The following is an 11,130-nucleotide window of genomic DNA, read 5'->3' as shown; positions in this document are numbered from 1 at the left end:
CACAAAAGAAAGTCCTGAAAACTAGCCAATCTAATTGGGAAATTGATTCATTAATCGCGAAAAATTATAGTTTCAGTGCTTAGAGTACCAAATAGCTAGTAATATTAAATAGAATATCAAAATCGAGAAAAGTGATTTACTATTCGGTATACTTACGGTATGTTTTGAAAATGAGTAGATATATTTCTGAGAGTCACGCGGTCACACTGCACGCACCCGCGATGCCGAAGAAATATACCGTGAGAAATTTCTTCACCAGGCTGCGGCGGCTCCCAGCCATAAAAGTATAAATAATGCAGTAAGTACGCTATTGCCTTGGCACCTAAGTTGACTGGGAAATGAACGAAAGCATTTGCAGACGGTCGCGCGCCAGCAGCACCAGCAGCGGGCGCCTGCAGGCGTCGCAACAGGTCCAGCCACTGGATGCACCCAAAATAATTGTGATACATCCGGGGTCGCAGCATTTGCGAATTGGCCGGGCCTGTGACCTCAATCCGCTGACTCTGCTCCATGCGGTCGCCTACAAGCGCAAGCACCAGGAGGGCGACTGGCCCTACCACGACCCGATGCTCCCATCGCTGGACAACATAAATCCCGCCCAGCTGCAGGTCGAGTTCGAGGAGCAGCGGCTAATCGCGTCGCGCATACTTCAGAACTGTGTGATCGACGACAAGCAGCGGCTGCGCGTGGCCACGCCGCCCCAGCAGCTGGCCCACTTCAATCGGAAGAGCGTGGCCGAGAAGATACCGCCGCCTGGGAATCTCAGCGAGGAGCGGAACAGGCAGTGGCTGGACCGTGGCGCATCGGTGCTGTTCGATGAGCAGATCCTGAGGCTAAGCACCTTCGATGCCCGCGACTACGACATCCACTTCCCCATCCAGCGGGGAGAACTGAATGTCCACAGGCAGAAAGGTGGCTCCCTGCAGGTAAGACAAGCGCCTGCCCCTCGTCCAGTCCAAGCATGAGTCAACGATTTATGTCTACGTTTCTTGCAGTGTACGTTGCAGCACATGGAGCGCATTTGGTCGTACGCGCTGGAGGCACGCCTGAAGATCCATCTGCGTGATCTTCGCAGCCACTCGGCCGTTCTGGTGGTCAACGATGTGTACGTGCGGCGGCACTTGCGTGAGTTTATGAGCCTGCTGCTGCAGCGTCTCGGCTTCCAGCGCTGCTTCCTGGTGCAGGACAGTGTCGCCTCCACCTATGGGGCGGGCATTGGCTTCGGCTGTGTGGTGGACATTGGCGCCCAAAAGACATCGATTGCCTGCATCGAGGATGGCATTTCCCAGCTGCCCTCCCGCGTCCGGCTGCAGTATGGCGGCGGCGACATCAACCAGGTGCTGCTCATGCTGCTGCGCAAGTGCGGCTTCCCCTATCGCGAGTGCAGCGTGCAGGACAGCTATGTGGATGCCCGGCTAATGGACAAGCTGAAGGAGCGCTTCTGTCACCTCAATGCCAAGGTGTGCGGTGCCCAGGAGAAGCAGTTCCACCTGCGGAAACAGAATGGCCAGTGGCTGCGCTACACCCTGCAGGTGGGCGACGAGGCCATAATGGCCCCGCTCGCCTTCTTCCACACCGAACTGCTCAACATCACGGGCAAGGCGAGGAAGGCCCTCACCCAGCAGCCGCCCCAGGAGCAGTACGACTGCGAGGACTGCTTCGATGCCGAGTACCTGCGCGAGACGGGCCGGAAGAACGGAGCGCGTGGAGCGGATGCCATCGTTGCACCCCATCTCAACCAGGCACGCCCCCTGCCACCGATCACAGCCGATGACGAGGAGTTGAATGTGGTCGATCAGGATGATCAGCCGATGTCGAACGGCATGGCCATGGGGGGGCATGGCCAAAAGCATTTCACTGACACCTCAAACGGCACGTATCAGTACGGCCAGGGGCAGGTGATGCCACTGGATCAGGCCGTCCTCGAGGCCATTGGACGCTGCGCCACCAGCGAGACAAAGCGCAAGATGTACGGCTCCATTCTGCTCGTGGGCAGCAGCGCGAAGATACCCGGCCTAGCCGCCTGGCTGCAGAGCTGCATCAGCCAGCAGGTGCAGCCCGGCATCGAGGTGAATGTGTTCACCAAGGGCATGGATGCGGGCATGGTGGCCTGGAAGGGTGCGGCCATTATGTCGGTGCTCGAGAGTGCCAGGGAGCTGTGGATAACGCAGGTGGACTGGAATCGTCACGGTCTGCGGCTGCTCCGCGAGCGTTCGCCCTTCCTCTGGTGACTCCCCCCACCCCACCTGCTGCATGGCATTTCGAATATGTTAAGGAGTAAAGTAAGTAAAAACTAAGTAAAAGCGGTAGTCAGTAGTACAAATAAAGATGCCAACCAAAGCACAATGAACCATAGAGAGCAGCAGCAGCAGCAGCAGCAATCCAAGCCAACAGCGTGTCGGCAGAGGCTTTTCTTTTGATAACTCAAACGGGCCGCTTATCAACAAAGAACAACAAAATGTATTTAAAATCGAAAACATTGTTAGGCCAAATATATGGGCGCACTGGAGCCCATGTAGTGGTAGAGATCTCGCACTGTGGAGCGCACAAGTTTGGCTTTTATGGTTTCACGGTGCAGGCGCCTGTACGCCTCGTACCGGTGGCAGCCGCCAAAGCTGAAGTAGTAGTTGCCGCCCTCGCCGCCCGTTATCCACAGCAAGTCAATTGGTGGCACCTCCTCCTCGCTGGTCTCGCCCTGAGTAAGAGTTAGAGAGAGAGAGAGAGAGAGAGAGCGATAAGTAGGCCTGTTTCTTGGGGCGATCGAGTGGTGCGACGCACCTTGATGGTTTCCATTAGCGATGCCACTTTCTGCTCATCCAATATGGAGGGTATGGGACGCTGGATCGCACTCATCGGTACATCATAGACATCTTTTATACCCGCTGAATGCACTGTCGTTTCCATGGCGCGTCTCTGTGCGGCAGAAGTTAATTCAAGTCAAAATGTTGTGAAATTTTCATCCAGACAACAACAACCATGAGCAATTAGAGCCGTTATCGCTGGCTGGCACAGGGTTGCCATGCCAACTGTGTGGCTGGAACCTTACCTGGATGTGGAATGTGTGGACTGGATTCTGGATTCTGTGGAGGAATGGAGGAATGCGTCTGCTCGATACCCGTATGAAATGGCTAATGAACTTCATGGCGCACCGCCAGCGACAATTGAAAGCTATTTTGCGTTGCGGCGTTGAAACTTGTTTTACTGTGCGGTATATGTACATACATACATACATACATAAGTACATGTACGTTACTCCTACATATGCATATGTATATGTACGGTACGGTATGTGCTGTACGTACTATGTGTATTTAGCGCAATGAATATGTTTTGTTGCACTCTTTAGCTGCTCTTTTTTTTCTGCATAATCAACGCTGTCGTTGACTCTCCTTCGACTTGTTGTGGCCACCGCGATCCACGGGGGGTTGGGGGAGGTACTGCTCTTGAGGCTTCGCTGGTGGGCATTTGTTTTTGATTAGCACAGCGTCAGAAGAAGAAATTAAAATGTGTAATCTACGCTGGCAATATTCCTGTTGGTTGTTTTTCAGCGTCCCCTATCAGAAGATAAATGTGTGTACCTCGTACTATACTAGGCAGCAAAGGTGTGCTGTGCTTGATAGCGGATGCTACACGTAATTTCTCGCTCTTTCACTTCTTTGCATACAAATTTAAAGCAAACAAAACAAAGATCTTCGAATGCTGTTTGACAGTTGGCGGCGGCTAATCAACCGACGCTGACCAACACTGGCGAAATTCAAATGGTGCATTTGAAATGTAAAGACAGTGACAGCAGGAGAACATTTGATTGCTGCAGATTGTTTTGGCGCGTCAAGGCCAGACAGGGGTATTTCCCCGCTATCCAGGAATCAGTGCGCAAATTCGAGATCTTTCATAGCGTCAGCGGAAAGTCTTTGCGCCTCAGAAGTTCTTGTATGCTGAATATCTCTGCTCGAATCTATCTTCAGGCAGTTGCGAACAATCTTCAATTAACTGTTACGAGTTGTAGGACAAGCAGACACCCAATACCGATTGTGTGGCTCTGTGTCGCTGCTGTCTGACTCCGGCATAATTATCTTTCGCCTCGCGCCTTGCCTTACAAAAGGTAACCGATGCCGGAAACTCATTAGCAGTTACGCTTCGCATTCTGCCGCAGCCACAAATGAGCATTTAGCATCCCATAATTCCACACATTCCGATTCGCACCGAAAGAATGAAACTCAACTCGCTGCACACATCCGTTGCCATTTGTTGTCTCATCTTTGTGCAGATCTACGGCATTCAAGGTGATGGATGGATGATGAGTCTCTGGCTGAAAAGTGTAATGCTAATCCTTGGTCCTTCATCCTTGCAGATGCCAGTGGCAAGCGCATTGTGAGCAAGTACGAGCGGATAATGCAAATGTATCCACAGCTGGCGACGGGCGGCGAGTCCTCGCAGTGGCGCTATGCCGGCAAGGACATGCAGCATCCCTGCAAGCGCGAGTGCGTGGACCAGCAGCCCATGATTTGCTACTACTATCTGGTTATCCACTACGACGACACCATGGCCGCGACCTGCAAGCGTCTGCTACAGGTGGGTGCTCCCCCCATGCACATGTCCCCCATGGCAATCCTTCAATCAAGCGTTTCGTTCACAGTCCAAGTATCGCTTCAAGCTGGCCAATGGCAGGGAGTACATCGACAGCTCGAAGGTCTCCGCCGCGGATGACTGCAAGTACGCCGACGGTCTGGAGTCCCGCGTGATGGTGGTCAATGGCCGCCTGCCCGGCCAGTCGATTGAGGTGTGCTTCGGGGACACCATTGTGGCGGATGTGATCAACAGCATGCACGAGACGACGACCATCCACTGGCACGGCATGCACCAGCGGCTCACGCCGTTCATGGACGGTGTGCCGCACGTCACCCAGTACCCGATCGAGGCCGGTCAGGCGTTTCGCTATCGCTTTCAGGTGGATCATGGCGGCACCAACTGGTGGCACAGCCACACCGAGCACCAGCGCGCCTTCGGGCTGGCGGGGCCGCTGGTTGTGCGCCAGCCCGCGAAGCTCAATCCCCATGCCCATCTCTACGACTTCGACCTGACGGAGCACGTGATCATGGTCCAGGACTGGGTGCACAACTTCGTGGAGAGCGTGGCCGAGAACATTCTCATCAACGGCCGGGGACGCAACATGAAGAAGGGCAGCAAGGTGCGCCCCACGCTCTACGCCCACTTTCCGGTCATTCGCGGCGGACGCTATCGCTTCCGCGTCATCTTCAATGGCGTCTCCAACTGCCCGGTCGGCCTGAGCATCGACCAGCACGATCTGGTGGTGATTGCCTGCGATGGCAACGACATCGAGCCCGTGCAGGTGCAGAAGATCATGCTGCACGGCGCGGAGAGATTCGACTTCGTGCTGCATGCCAATCAGGAGGTGGCCAACTACTGGATACGCATCAAGGGCTACAGCTTCTGTGCGAAGAATCAGCTGCACCAGGAGGCCGTCCTCCATTATCAGGATGCGGATCCGCGCGCCCTGGACACGCACACCCTCAGCTATGCCTACGATGCGCCTGGCATTGTGCTGAACGAGCTGGGCGACGACCCTGCCCAGAGCGTGTCGCTGGCCACGCTCAACGCGCAGCGCGCGGAGCCCGTGATGCAGCCAGCGGCGACATTCTACACCAGCATGAACGCTTTCCAGACCACCGGCGAGGGCTTCCGCTTCCAGATGGACGACATCAGCTTCAGCATGCCGAAGATGTCGCTGCTGCAGACGCGCAACCTGGGCATCGGGCAATACTTCTGCAACAGCTCGCAGCAGGCGGAGATGGGATTCAACTGCAGGCAGCGGCACTGCCAGTGCTCGAATGTCATCCACGTGCCGGCGAACAAGAACGTGGAGTTCGTGATATCCAGCAAGTCGAACACGCCGCATCCCATCCATCTGCACGGCTACACGTTCCGCGTGGTGGCCATGGGCGTGCTGGGCGAGGCGCGGATTGGGCAGATCGAGGAGATCGATCGGCGGACGCCGCTGCCGCGTCGCGGACGCAGTGCTCCGCTGAAGGACTCGGTGCAGGTGCCAGCCTTTGGCTACACAATTATTCGCTTCTACAGCGACAGTCCCGGCTACTGGATGTTCCACTGTCACATTTCGCCGCACTCGGAGAACGGTATGGCGGCTGTGGTGCGCGTCGGCGAGGATGTCGAGATGAAGATGTGTCCCGTCAGCAATTGTGGCCTGTGCAGTTCCGTTTCGTGATCGCAGCACAGTGTGTTTGCACCAATAAAATTATATTCTAAGGATGGCATTTCAAATTATTCACTTTTTGGGCGGGCTATCAGGTCGTGTTGTACAACGTGATAAGTACGGACTCACCAGCTTGCAGCTGATTTGATCTTACATGTGGCAATGATTACAACGAAACAGATATTTGATTATCTACCATAGCCAACATTTTTGTTAAATGATTCATATACATATCTACCATACCCATCATGTTTGTTAAATGATTCACATATCAATTTTACCATTTCAATTTTCTTCACATTACTGAACAGTGCTGCAAAACAGCAACAGTCTGCGCACATGTGTAACCAAACGGGAAATGTCAACAAACGGACAACAATAATTAGATTTTTGTACAAAAATGCCCGCTAAACAGCAACCCACTGGCGCTGATAGCGACTCCGACGACGATGACGCACAAATGCGTCAATTCATGGAAGCCGCCGATCACACACTGCTCACAAATGCCATGTTCCAGCAGGGAGCAGCAGCAGAGCCTAACCCGGCGGCTCCTCCGGCCAAAAGCGAACGCCACTTGGACGAACAGGCTTCTGGCGCAGGCACAGCCAGCGATCTGCACATCACCGAAGAAATGCAAACCCACATATGGGCGAAACTTAGCTCAATTATTCAAAATCAAATCGAGTTCTGTGAGCAGAAATCCGCGGATGAGGCAGCGGAGCCCTGCCACGACCATGTGAGGCTCGTGTCCAATGCGGACTGCTACCTGAGCGCCGAAATAGTGGATACAGGACCGCCGGGACCAAAAAAGAAGCCCACCATCAAGCGACGCACCCTAAGCGAGGACAAAAGCTCTACGGCCGCCGCCAAGACGCTGGCCCTAGCCGCGGCGGCCATTAGTGGCGAGTCGATTATGGAGGGCAAGGAGACGCTGGCCTGGGCCCAGAGCAAGCCACGACAGGGTAAGCTCTTCGAGTACAAGGCCACCGATGAGCAGGGCCACAAGCTGCAAGCGCTGCATCCACTCAACGAATTCACGGAGCGCAGGCTGCAGAACCGATGGAACGAGGCAAAGATACGCCGACGAAAAAAGAAGAAATAAAAGCAAAGCAAAGCAAAGCAAAGCGAAGCGAAGCGAACGATCAATGTTTAGTAGATAAGTGAGAAAAGTTTGTATTCAGATTGTTTTTGATTGTTAACTATGAATCGAAGTTGGTTTGGAAGCCGGCACTGCTGCTGCTGCCGTTGCCGGTGCTGCCGTTGCCATTGCTGGCATTCCCCGTGCCCATGCTGCTGGAGCTGGGCACATTGGAGGAGGAGGTAGAGCCTTGGCAGTCGAGCAGGCCGTACAGCATCTGCTGCTGGGAGACGTTGCCGATGGTCATGGTGGAGAGGCCGCCGCTGCTGGAGCCGCCGCCAAGGTCCTGCATCATGTCGCCGACAATGTTGCCCATGCTCTGGTTGCTGCCCGTCGTGCTGTTGTCGAGTATGTTGAGGAAGTCGCTGCTGTTGAACTCCTGCTGGCGCTGCATGCTGCTCTGGCTCTCCTTCATCAGCTGGTCGTAGTCCTGCAGCACGCTGTTGAACTCCCCAATCTCGACGCGATTCCGCGTGATCACCTTGTGCTTGTAGTAGTTGTGCACTTGGGTGAGCGATGTCCCGGTCAGCGCTGTGTGCGCCCGCTCGAGCGGCAGCAGCTGCAGCACCGTCGACTTTCGTGTCTTGGGATCGACATCGTAGCAGGCGCGATACTCGCAGATGAAGCTGCGCAGGAACTCCTCGCTGGCGTCGGTCAGCAGCTGGATGGCCGACTCCGAGCAGTCGGTGAAGCCTGCCAGCCGCAGCATGCCGCACATGACCTTGCGCAATGCCTGGCGACAGGCGCTGATCGATATCTGCGGATAGTGTTGGGGATCGCCGCGCGAGTACGCTGTATCCGCGGTGGGAATGAACCAGATGGGCTTCTGGAACTTTTGCTCCCCCACCAGGTCGGCAGCATTTTCTGGCGGAAAGTCCACCTCAGGTATCATTTGACACGGATTGAGCAGGTAATTGGAAGAACCCTGCAAGCAAAATCAAATCTGTAATGCTGCAATGCTGCAATGCGGATCCTGGCTTACGTTTTTGTTGGAATAAGTTTCGATGAGGGACTGCAGCACCTCCGTTTGTTTCATCACCTCGATGGTCTGCGTGACGAGGGAACTGTTGAGCTCCACTATGTGCCTGTAAATATCGTTTTTATTATTACAGGACTTCCACTTGCTTGAATTTGTTTTCTTTTTTACTCATTCTCCTCCGGCTCGAGTTCACCGCGCTGGCGTATCTCCTCCAGCATGAGCTTCTTGGCATATATGGGCACTAGCTTGTCGGACTGGTCTTCGGGGTCTTCGTCGTCCTCGGGCATGGCGCCCCAGTGCTCTACTTGCATGGCTTCCTTTCGTTAATGCGCCACGAAAATAATTATTTTCGTTTAATCAAAAATAAACAAATAACGCAGGCCTGGCAGTGCTGGCTAACGGCAGTGAGTCTGCAGGGTGGCAACGCCAGCATATATTAGAAAATGTCTAATTAACTCTAAATAAATCAAATTAATAACTGAAATTAACATCTAATATATTATTTACATTGCACTCGGGTATGATTCTTGTATTTATATGCCACTCAATGTTTTCGAGATGCCAACCATGCACTTCTCCCGTCAGGTGTCATGCGAAATGGCAACACTGTGACTTGTGGACACGCACACAAGCACAGTATCAAATTATTTGTTTTATTTTTCAAGAATATACGAAAATTGAATTAAAACATAAACGTCGCCAAGATACTGTTGAAACGCAGGCGACGCTTTAGATTGTCAGGAGCTGGAGCGGTAGGATACAGCAGAGCCAACAACGACATGTACCAACAGCACATGGATCTGCATGCTCCTGTGGACCTTAATAAGGTGAGTCTTTTCGGCCACACCGGGCTATGTGGCCTGGCCCACTCGCAACCTAACGATGATGTTCATGTTTATATCTTTAGTCCCTGGACGACATGACGCCGGAGGAGCGCATGCGGTAAGTGAGGGAGCGAGAGAGGGGTCTCACCCTTTGCCCGTCTCCAAGCTAAAGTCTTCCCTTTGCTCGATTTTACAGGGCCGAACACCAACTGATGGTGGAAAAGCACAGGGGCCACGATGCAATGCACTCGGAAATGGTGATCATACTCTTTGTCACCGTGGTAATTGCCCAAGTCATTCTGGTGGAGTGGAAGAAGCGCCACTACAGATCCTATTCATTCATCACCCTGCTGGCCATGTGGATTATACCCTTCACGATCTCATGCTTCTTTGGCTGGGTGCGTTTCATTGTAATCTGGGGGATATTCACAATCATTACGGCGCTGGTTATGCGCCGTGCGATAAGCAAGCCCATCCAAGGCACAACGCCCAGGTGAGTCATTCCCAATAGCCATTTCCATGCCCATTGCCGGCAATCAAGCAATCAATCCCATTGCAGACTCGTCTACAAATGGTTCTACTTCATTTACAAGCTAAGCTATGGCCTCGGCTTGGTTGGCTACCTCGTCATCATGGCCGCCTTTATGGGCATGAACTATTTGTTCTCACAGCTGCCAAATATCTGGATGGATGTGGGCCTAATGTTCTGCTTCTATGGCCTCTACATTGGTGTGCTCGGTCGCGACATATCCGAAATATGCTCAGACAAAATGGCAGCAGCCATTGGCGTAAGTTTCCTCTCTTAGCGTGTGTTTGTTCAGCTTTCAATTCGATTTGTTTACCCTTTGCCCCACAGTACTATGCCCCTCAGGGCATACCCACGCGCCACTTGGAGCAGAATGTGTGCGCTGTGTGCGGCAATCAGTTGTTGGTTTCAGAAAAGGAGGAGGGCGTCATTGAGAACACATACAAATTGTCCTGCAATCATGTGTTCCATGAGTTCTGCATACGGGGCTGGTGTATTGTCGGCAAGAAGCAGACATGTCCCTACTGCAAGGAGAAGGTTGATCTACAGAAAATGTTTCGCAATCCGTAAGCACCCAAAAACAGTCTTTGACCCTACAGCATAGCGATCTTAAATGTTTTTCTTGTGCAGATGGGAGAAGCCGCATGTGTTGTATGGCCGTTTGCTGGACTGGATCCGCTGGCTGGTGGCCTGGCAGCCGCTCATTTTCTTTATAGTTTTAGGCATCAATTGGGCGCTGGGATTGGAATAAGTCCAGCCACAGCAGCAGCACAGCAGCAGCACCAGCACCACCCTTTCCAATGTAGCTCTTTGCCTCAGCGTTCCGCAGCGTCTAGTCAAGCAGCACACACGCACGACTCGCCGACACCACACCATACTAGGGATCCAAAACCAAAACAGAGACCAATACTAGGGGGGGTAGAGCACAGGAGGCACGCTCTTGCCCATTCATTCCCCATAAGCATACCACACACACTGCACCGCAAACACACACACACACACACCATAGGGAATTATTTGGCTTTTTGCAACATCCGGACGAAAGGCTGGACATCCGGATGTCGTCCACACAGACACCTGTACACCTAACTGTACGTTTCCATTATGCAGTGTTTTAAAATGTAAAAGTTATTGCAATTTTAGATATATACGAGATATATATATTATATACTTAGCCTGTATGCATCTGTCTGTGTACATATATGTATGTATGTATGTATGTGTGTGTCCCTAAGGATTAACATTAGTATGTATACCATTTTTTTTGTTCTGTCTGTTTCTGTTCGTTTGATGGCACCACTGGAACCTGGAAACTTGGATACGCAATACGAGATTTACCAAAAATAAGAAGAAAATATTGAGATCTAAAAACCAACAGCAGAGTGTTTGTTGTCTGGCTGAAACAGCTGGTTGGGAGAGAGCGCGTGAGGA

At 52.7% G+C, this 11,130-nt stretch overlaps 6 protein-coding genes across 7 annotated transcripts; 4 read left to right on the top strand and 2 right to left on the bottom strand.

Annotated features, from left to right (window-relative positions):
- Window positions 1-171: 171 nt before the first annotated feature.
- Window positions 172-11,043, top strand: LOC117903855 (actin-related protein 8). 2 transcript variants are annotated; one of them, XM_034816327.1, is made up of 4 exons: window positions 172-298; window positions 359-926; window positions 996-1,837; window positions 10,469-11,043. In XM_034816327.1, exons 1-4 carry the CDS (start codon window positions 294-296, stop codon window positions 10,503-10,505), a joined length of 1,452 nt encoding a protein of 483 aa, XP_034672218.1. In that variant the 5' UTR covers window positions 172-293; the 3' UTR covers window positions 10,506-11,043. The 2 variants fall into 2 exon arrangements, with proteins under 2 accessions (XP_034672218.1, XP_034672217.1); XM_034816326.1 differs by lacking the exon at window positions 10,469-11,043 and having other exon boundaries at window positions 996-2,346.
- LOC117903875 (putative sulfiredoxin) lies at window positions 2,464-3,219 on the bottom strand. Its single transcript, XM_034816364.1, has 3 exons — window positions 3,047-3,219; window positions 2,779-2,913; window positions 2,464-2,695 (listed from the first exon to the last, which is right to left on the bottom strand). Exons 1-3 carry the CDS (start codon window positions 3,140-3,142, stop codon window positions 2,483-2,485), a joined length of 444 nt encoding a protein of 147 aa, XP_034672255.1. The 5' UTR covers window positions 3,143-3,219; the 3' UTR covers window positions 2,464-2,482.
- Window positions 4,144-6,293, top strand: LOC117903853 (laccase). The gene is made up of 3 exons (XM_034816321.1): window positions 4,144-4,283; window positions 4,352-4,572; window positions 4,637-6,293. Exons 1-3 carry the CDS (start codon window positions 4,211-4,213, stop codon window positions 6,242-6,244), a joined length of 1,902 nt encoding a protein of 633 aa, XP_034672212.1. The 5' UTR covers window positions 4,144-4,210; the 3' UTR covers window positions 6,245-6,293.
- LOC117903873 lies at window positions 6,531-7,353 on the top strand. The gene has a single exon (XM_034816362.1). The coding sequence runs from the start codon at window positions 6,633-6,635 to the stop codon at window positions 7,332-7,334; it is 702 nt and encodes a 233-aa protein (XP_034672253.1). The 5' UTR covers window positions 6,531-6,632; the 3' UTR covers window positions 7,335-7,353.
- On the bottom strand, window positions 7,367-8,737 carry LOC117903863. The gene is made up of 3 exons (XM_034816350.1): window positions 8,518-8,737; window positions 8,353-8,455; window positions 7,367-8,295 (listed from the first exon to the last, which is right to left on the bottom strand). Exons 1-3 carry the CDS (start codon window positions 8,658-8,660, stop codon window positions 7,432-7,434), a joined length of 1,110 nt encoding a protein of 369 aa, XP_034672241.1. The 5' UTR covers window positions 8,661-8,737; the 3' UTR covers window positions 7,367-7,431.
- On the top strand, window positions 8,958-11,043 carry LOC117903866 (RING finger protein 121). Its single transcript, XM_034816356.1, has 6 exons — window positions 8,958-9,176; window positions 9,257-9,291; window positions 9,370-9,666; window positions 9,733-9,961; window positions 10,030-10,265; window positions 10,330-11,043. Exons 1-6 carry the CDS (start codon window positions 9,129-9,131, stop codon window positions 10,448-10,450), a joined length of 966 nt encoding a protein of 321 aa, XP_034672247.1. The 5' UTR covers window positions 8,958-9,128; the 3' UTR covers window positions 10,451-11,043.
- Window positions 11,044-11,130: the final 87 nt, after the last annotated feature.

The sequence above is a fragment of the Drosophila subobscura genome, chromosome A, assembly GCF_008121235.1.
Source record: "Drosophila subobscura isolate 14011-0131.10 chromosome A, UCBerk_Dsub_1.0, whole genome shotgun sequence".
NCBI classification, from domain to species: Eukaryota; Metazoa; Arthropoda; class Insecta; order Diptera; family Drosophilidae; genus Drosophila; species Drosophila subobscura.
This window is presented reverse-complemented; position numbering and strand designations above follow the sequence as displayed.

What these genes read in the sequence shown, in the direction of transcription:
- LOC117903855 (XM_034816326.1), top strand. An exon ending in AGAAAGGTGGCTCCCTGCAG is followed by an intron (nt 927 to 995) that starts GTAAGACAAGCG and finishes CGTTTCTTGCAG; the next exon opens with TGTACGTTGCAGCACATGGA.
- LOC117903875 (XM_034816364.1), bottom strand. Translation starts at nt 3,142, where the DNA reads ATGAAGTTCATTAGCCATTTCATACGGGTATCGAGCAGACGCATTCCT. An exon ending in TCCACACATTCCACATCCAG is followed by an intron (nt 2,914 to 3,046) that starts GTAAGGTTCCAG and finishes TCTGCCGCACAG; the next exon opens with AGACGCGCCATGGAAACGAC. An exon ending in CGCTAATGGAAACCATCAAG is followed by an intron (nt 2,696 to 2,778) that starts GTGCGTCGCACC and finishes ACTCTTACTCAG; the next exon opens with GGCGAGACCAGCGAGGAGGA.
- LOC117903853 (XM_034816321.1), top strand. Translation starts at nt 4,211, where the DNA reads ATGAAACTCAACTCGCTGCACACATCCGTTGCCATTTGTTGTCTCATC. An exon ending in GCAGATCTACGGCATTCAAG is followed by an intron (nt 4,284 to 4,351) that starts GTGATGGATGGA and finishes TCATCCTTGCAG; the next exon opens with ATGCCAGTGGCAAGCGCATT. An exon ending in CCTGCAAGCGTCTGCTACAG is followed by an intron (nt 4,573 to 4,636) that starts GTGGGTGCTCCC and finishes TTTCGTTCACAG; the next exon opens with TCCAAGTATCGCTTCAAGCT.
- LOC117903873 (XM_034816362.1), top strand. Translation starts at nt 6,633, where the DNA reads ATGCCCGCTAAACAGCAACCCACTGGCGCTGATAGCGACTCCGACGAC.
- LOC117903863 (XM_034816350.1), bottom strand. Translation starts at nt 8,660, where the DNA reads ATGCAAGTAGAGCACTGGGGCGCCATGCCCGAGGACGACGAAGACCCC. An exon ending in CTCGAGCCGGAGGAGAATGA is followed by an intron (nt 8,456 to 8,517) that starts GTAAAAAAGAAA and finishes CGATATTTACAG; the next exon opens with GCACATAGTGGAGCTCAACA. An exon ending in AAACTTATTCCAACAAAAAC is followed by an intron (nt 8,296 to 8,352) that starts GTAAGCCAGGAT and finishes TTTTGCTTGCAG; the next exon opens with GGTTCTTCCAATTACCTGCT.
- LOC117903866 (XM_034816356.1), top strand. Translation starts at nt 9,129, where the DNA reads ATGTACCAACAGCACATGGATCTGCATGCTCCTGTGGACCTTAATAAG. An exon ending in CTCCTGTGGACCTTAATAAG is followed by an intron (nt 9,177 to 9,256) that starts GTGAGTCTTTTC and finishes TTATATCTTTAG; the next exon opens with TCCCTGGACGACATGACGCC. An exon ending in CAGAAAATGTTTCGCAATCC is followed by an intron (nt 10,266 to 10,329) that starts GTAAGCACCCAA and finishes TTTCTTGTGCAG; the next exon opens with ATGGGAGAAGCCGCATGTGT.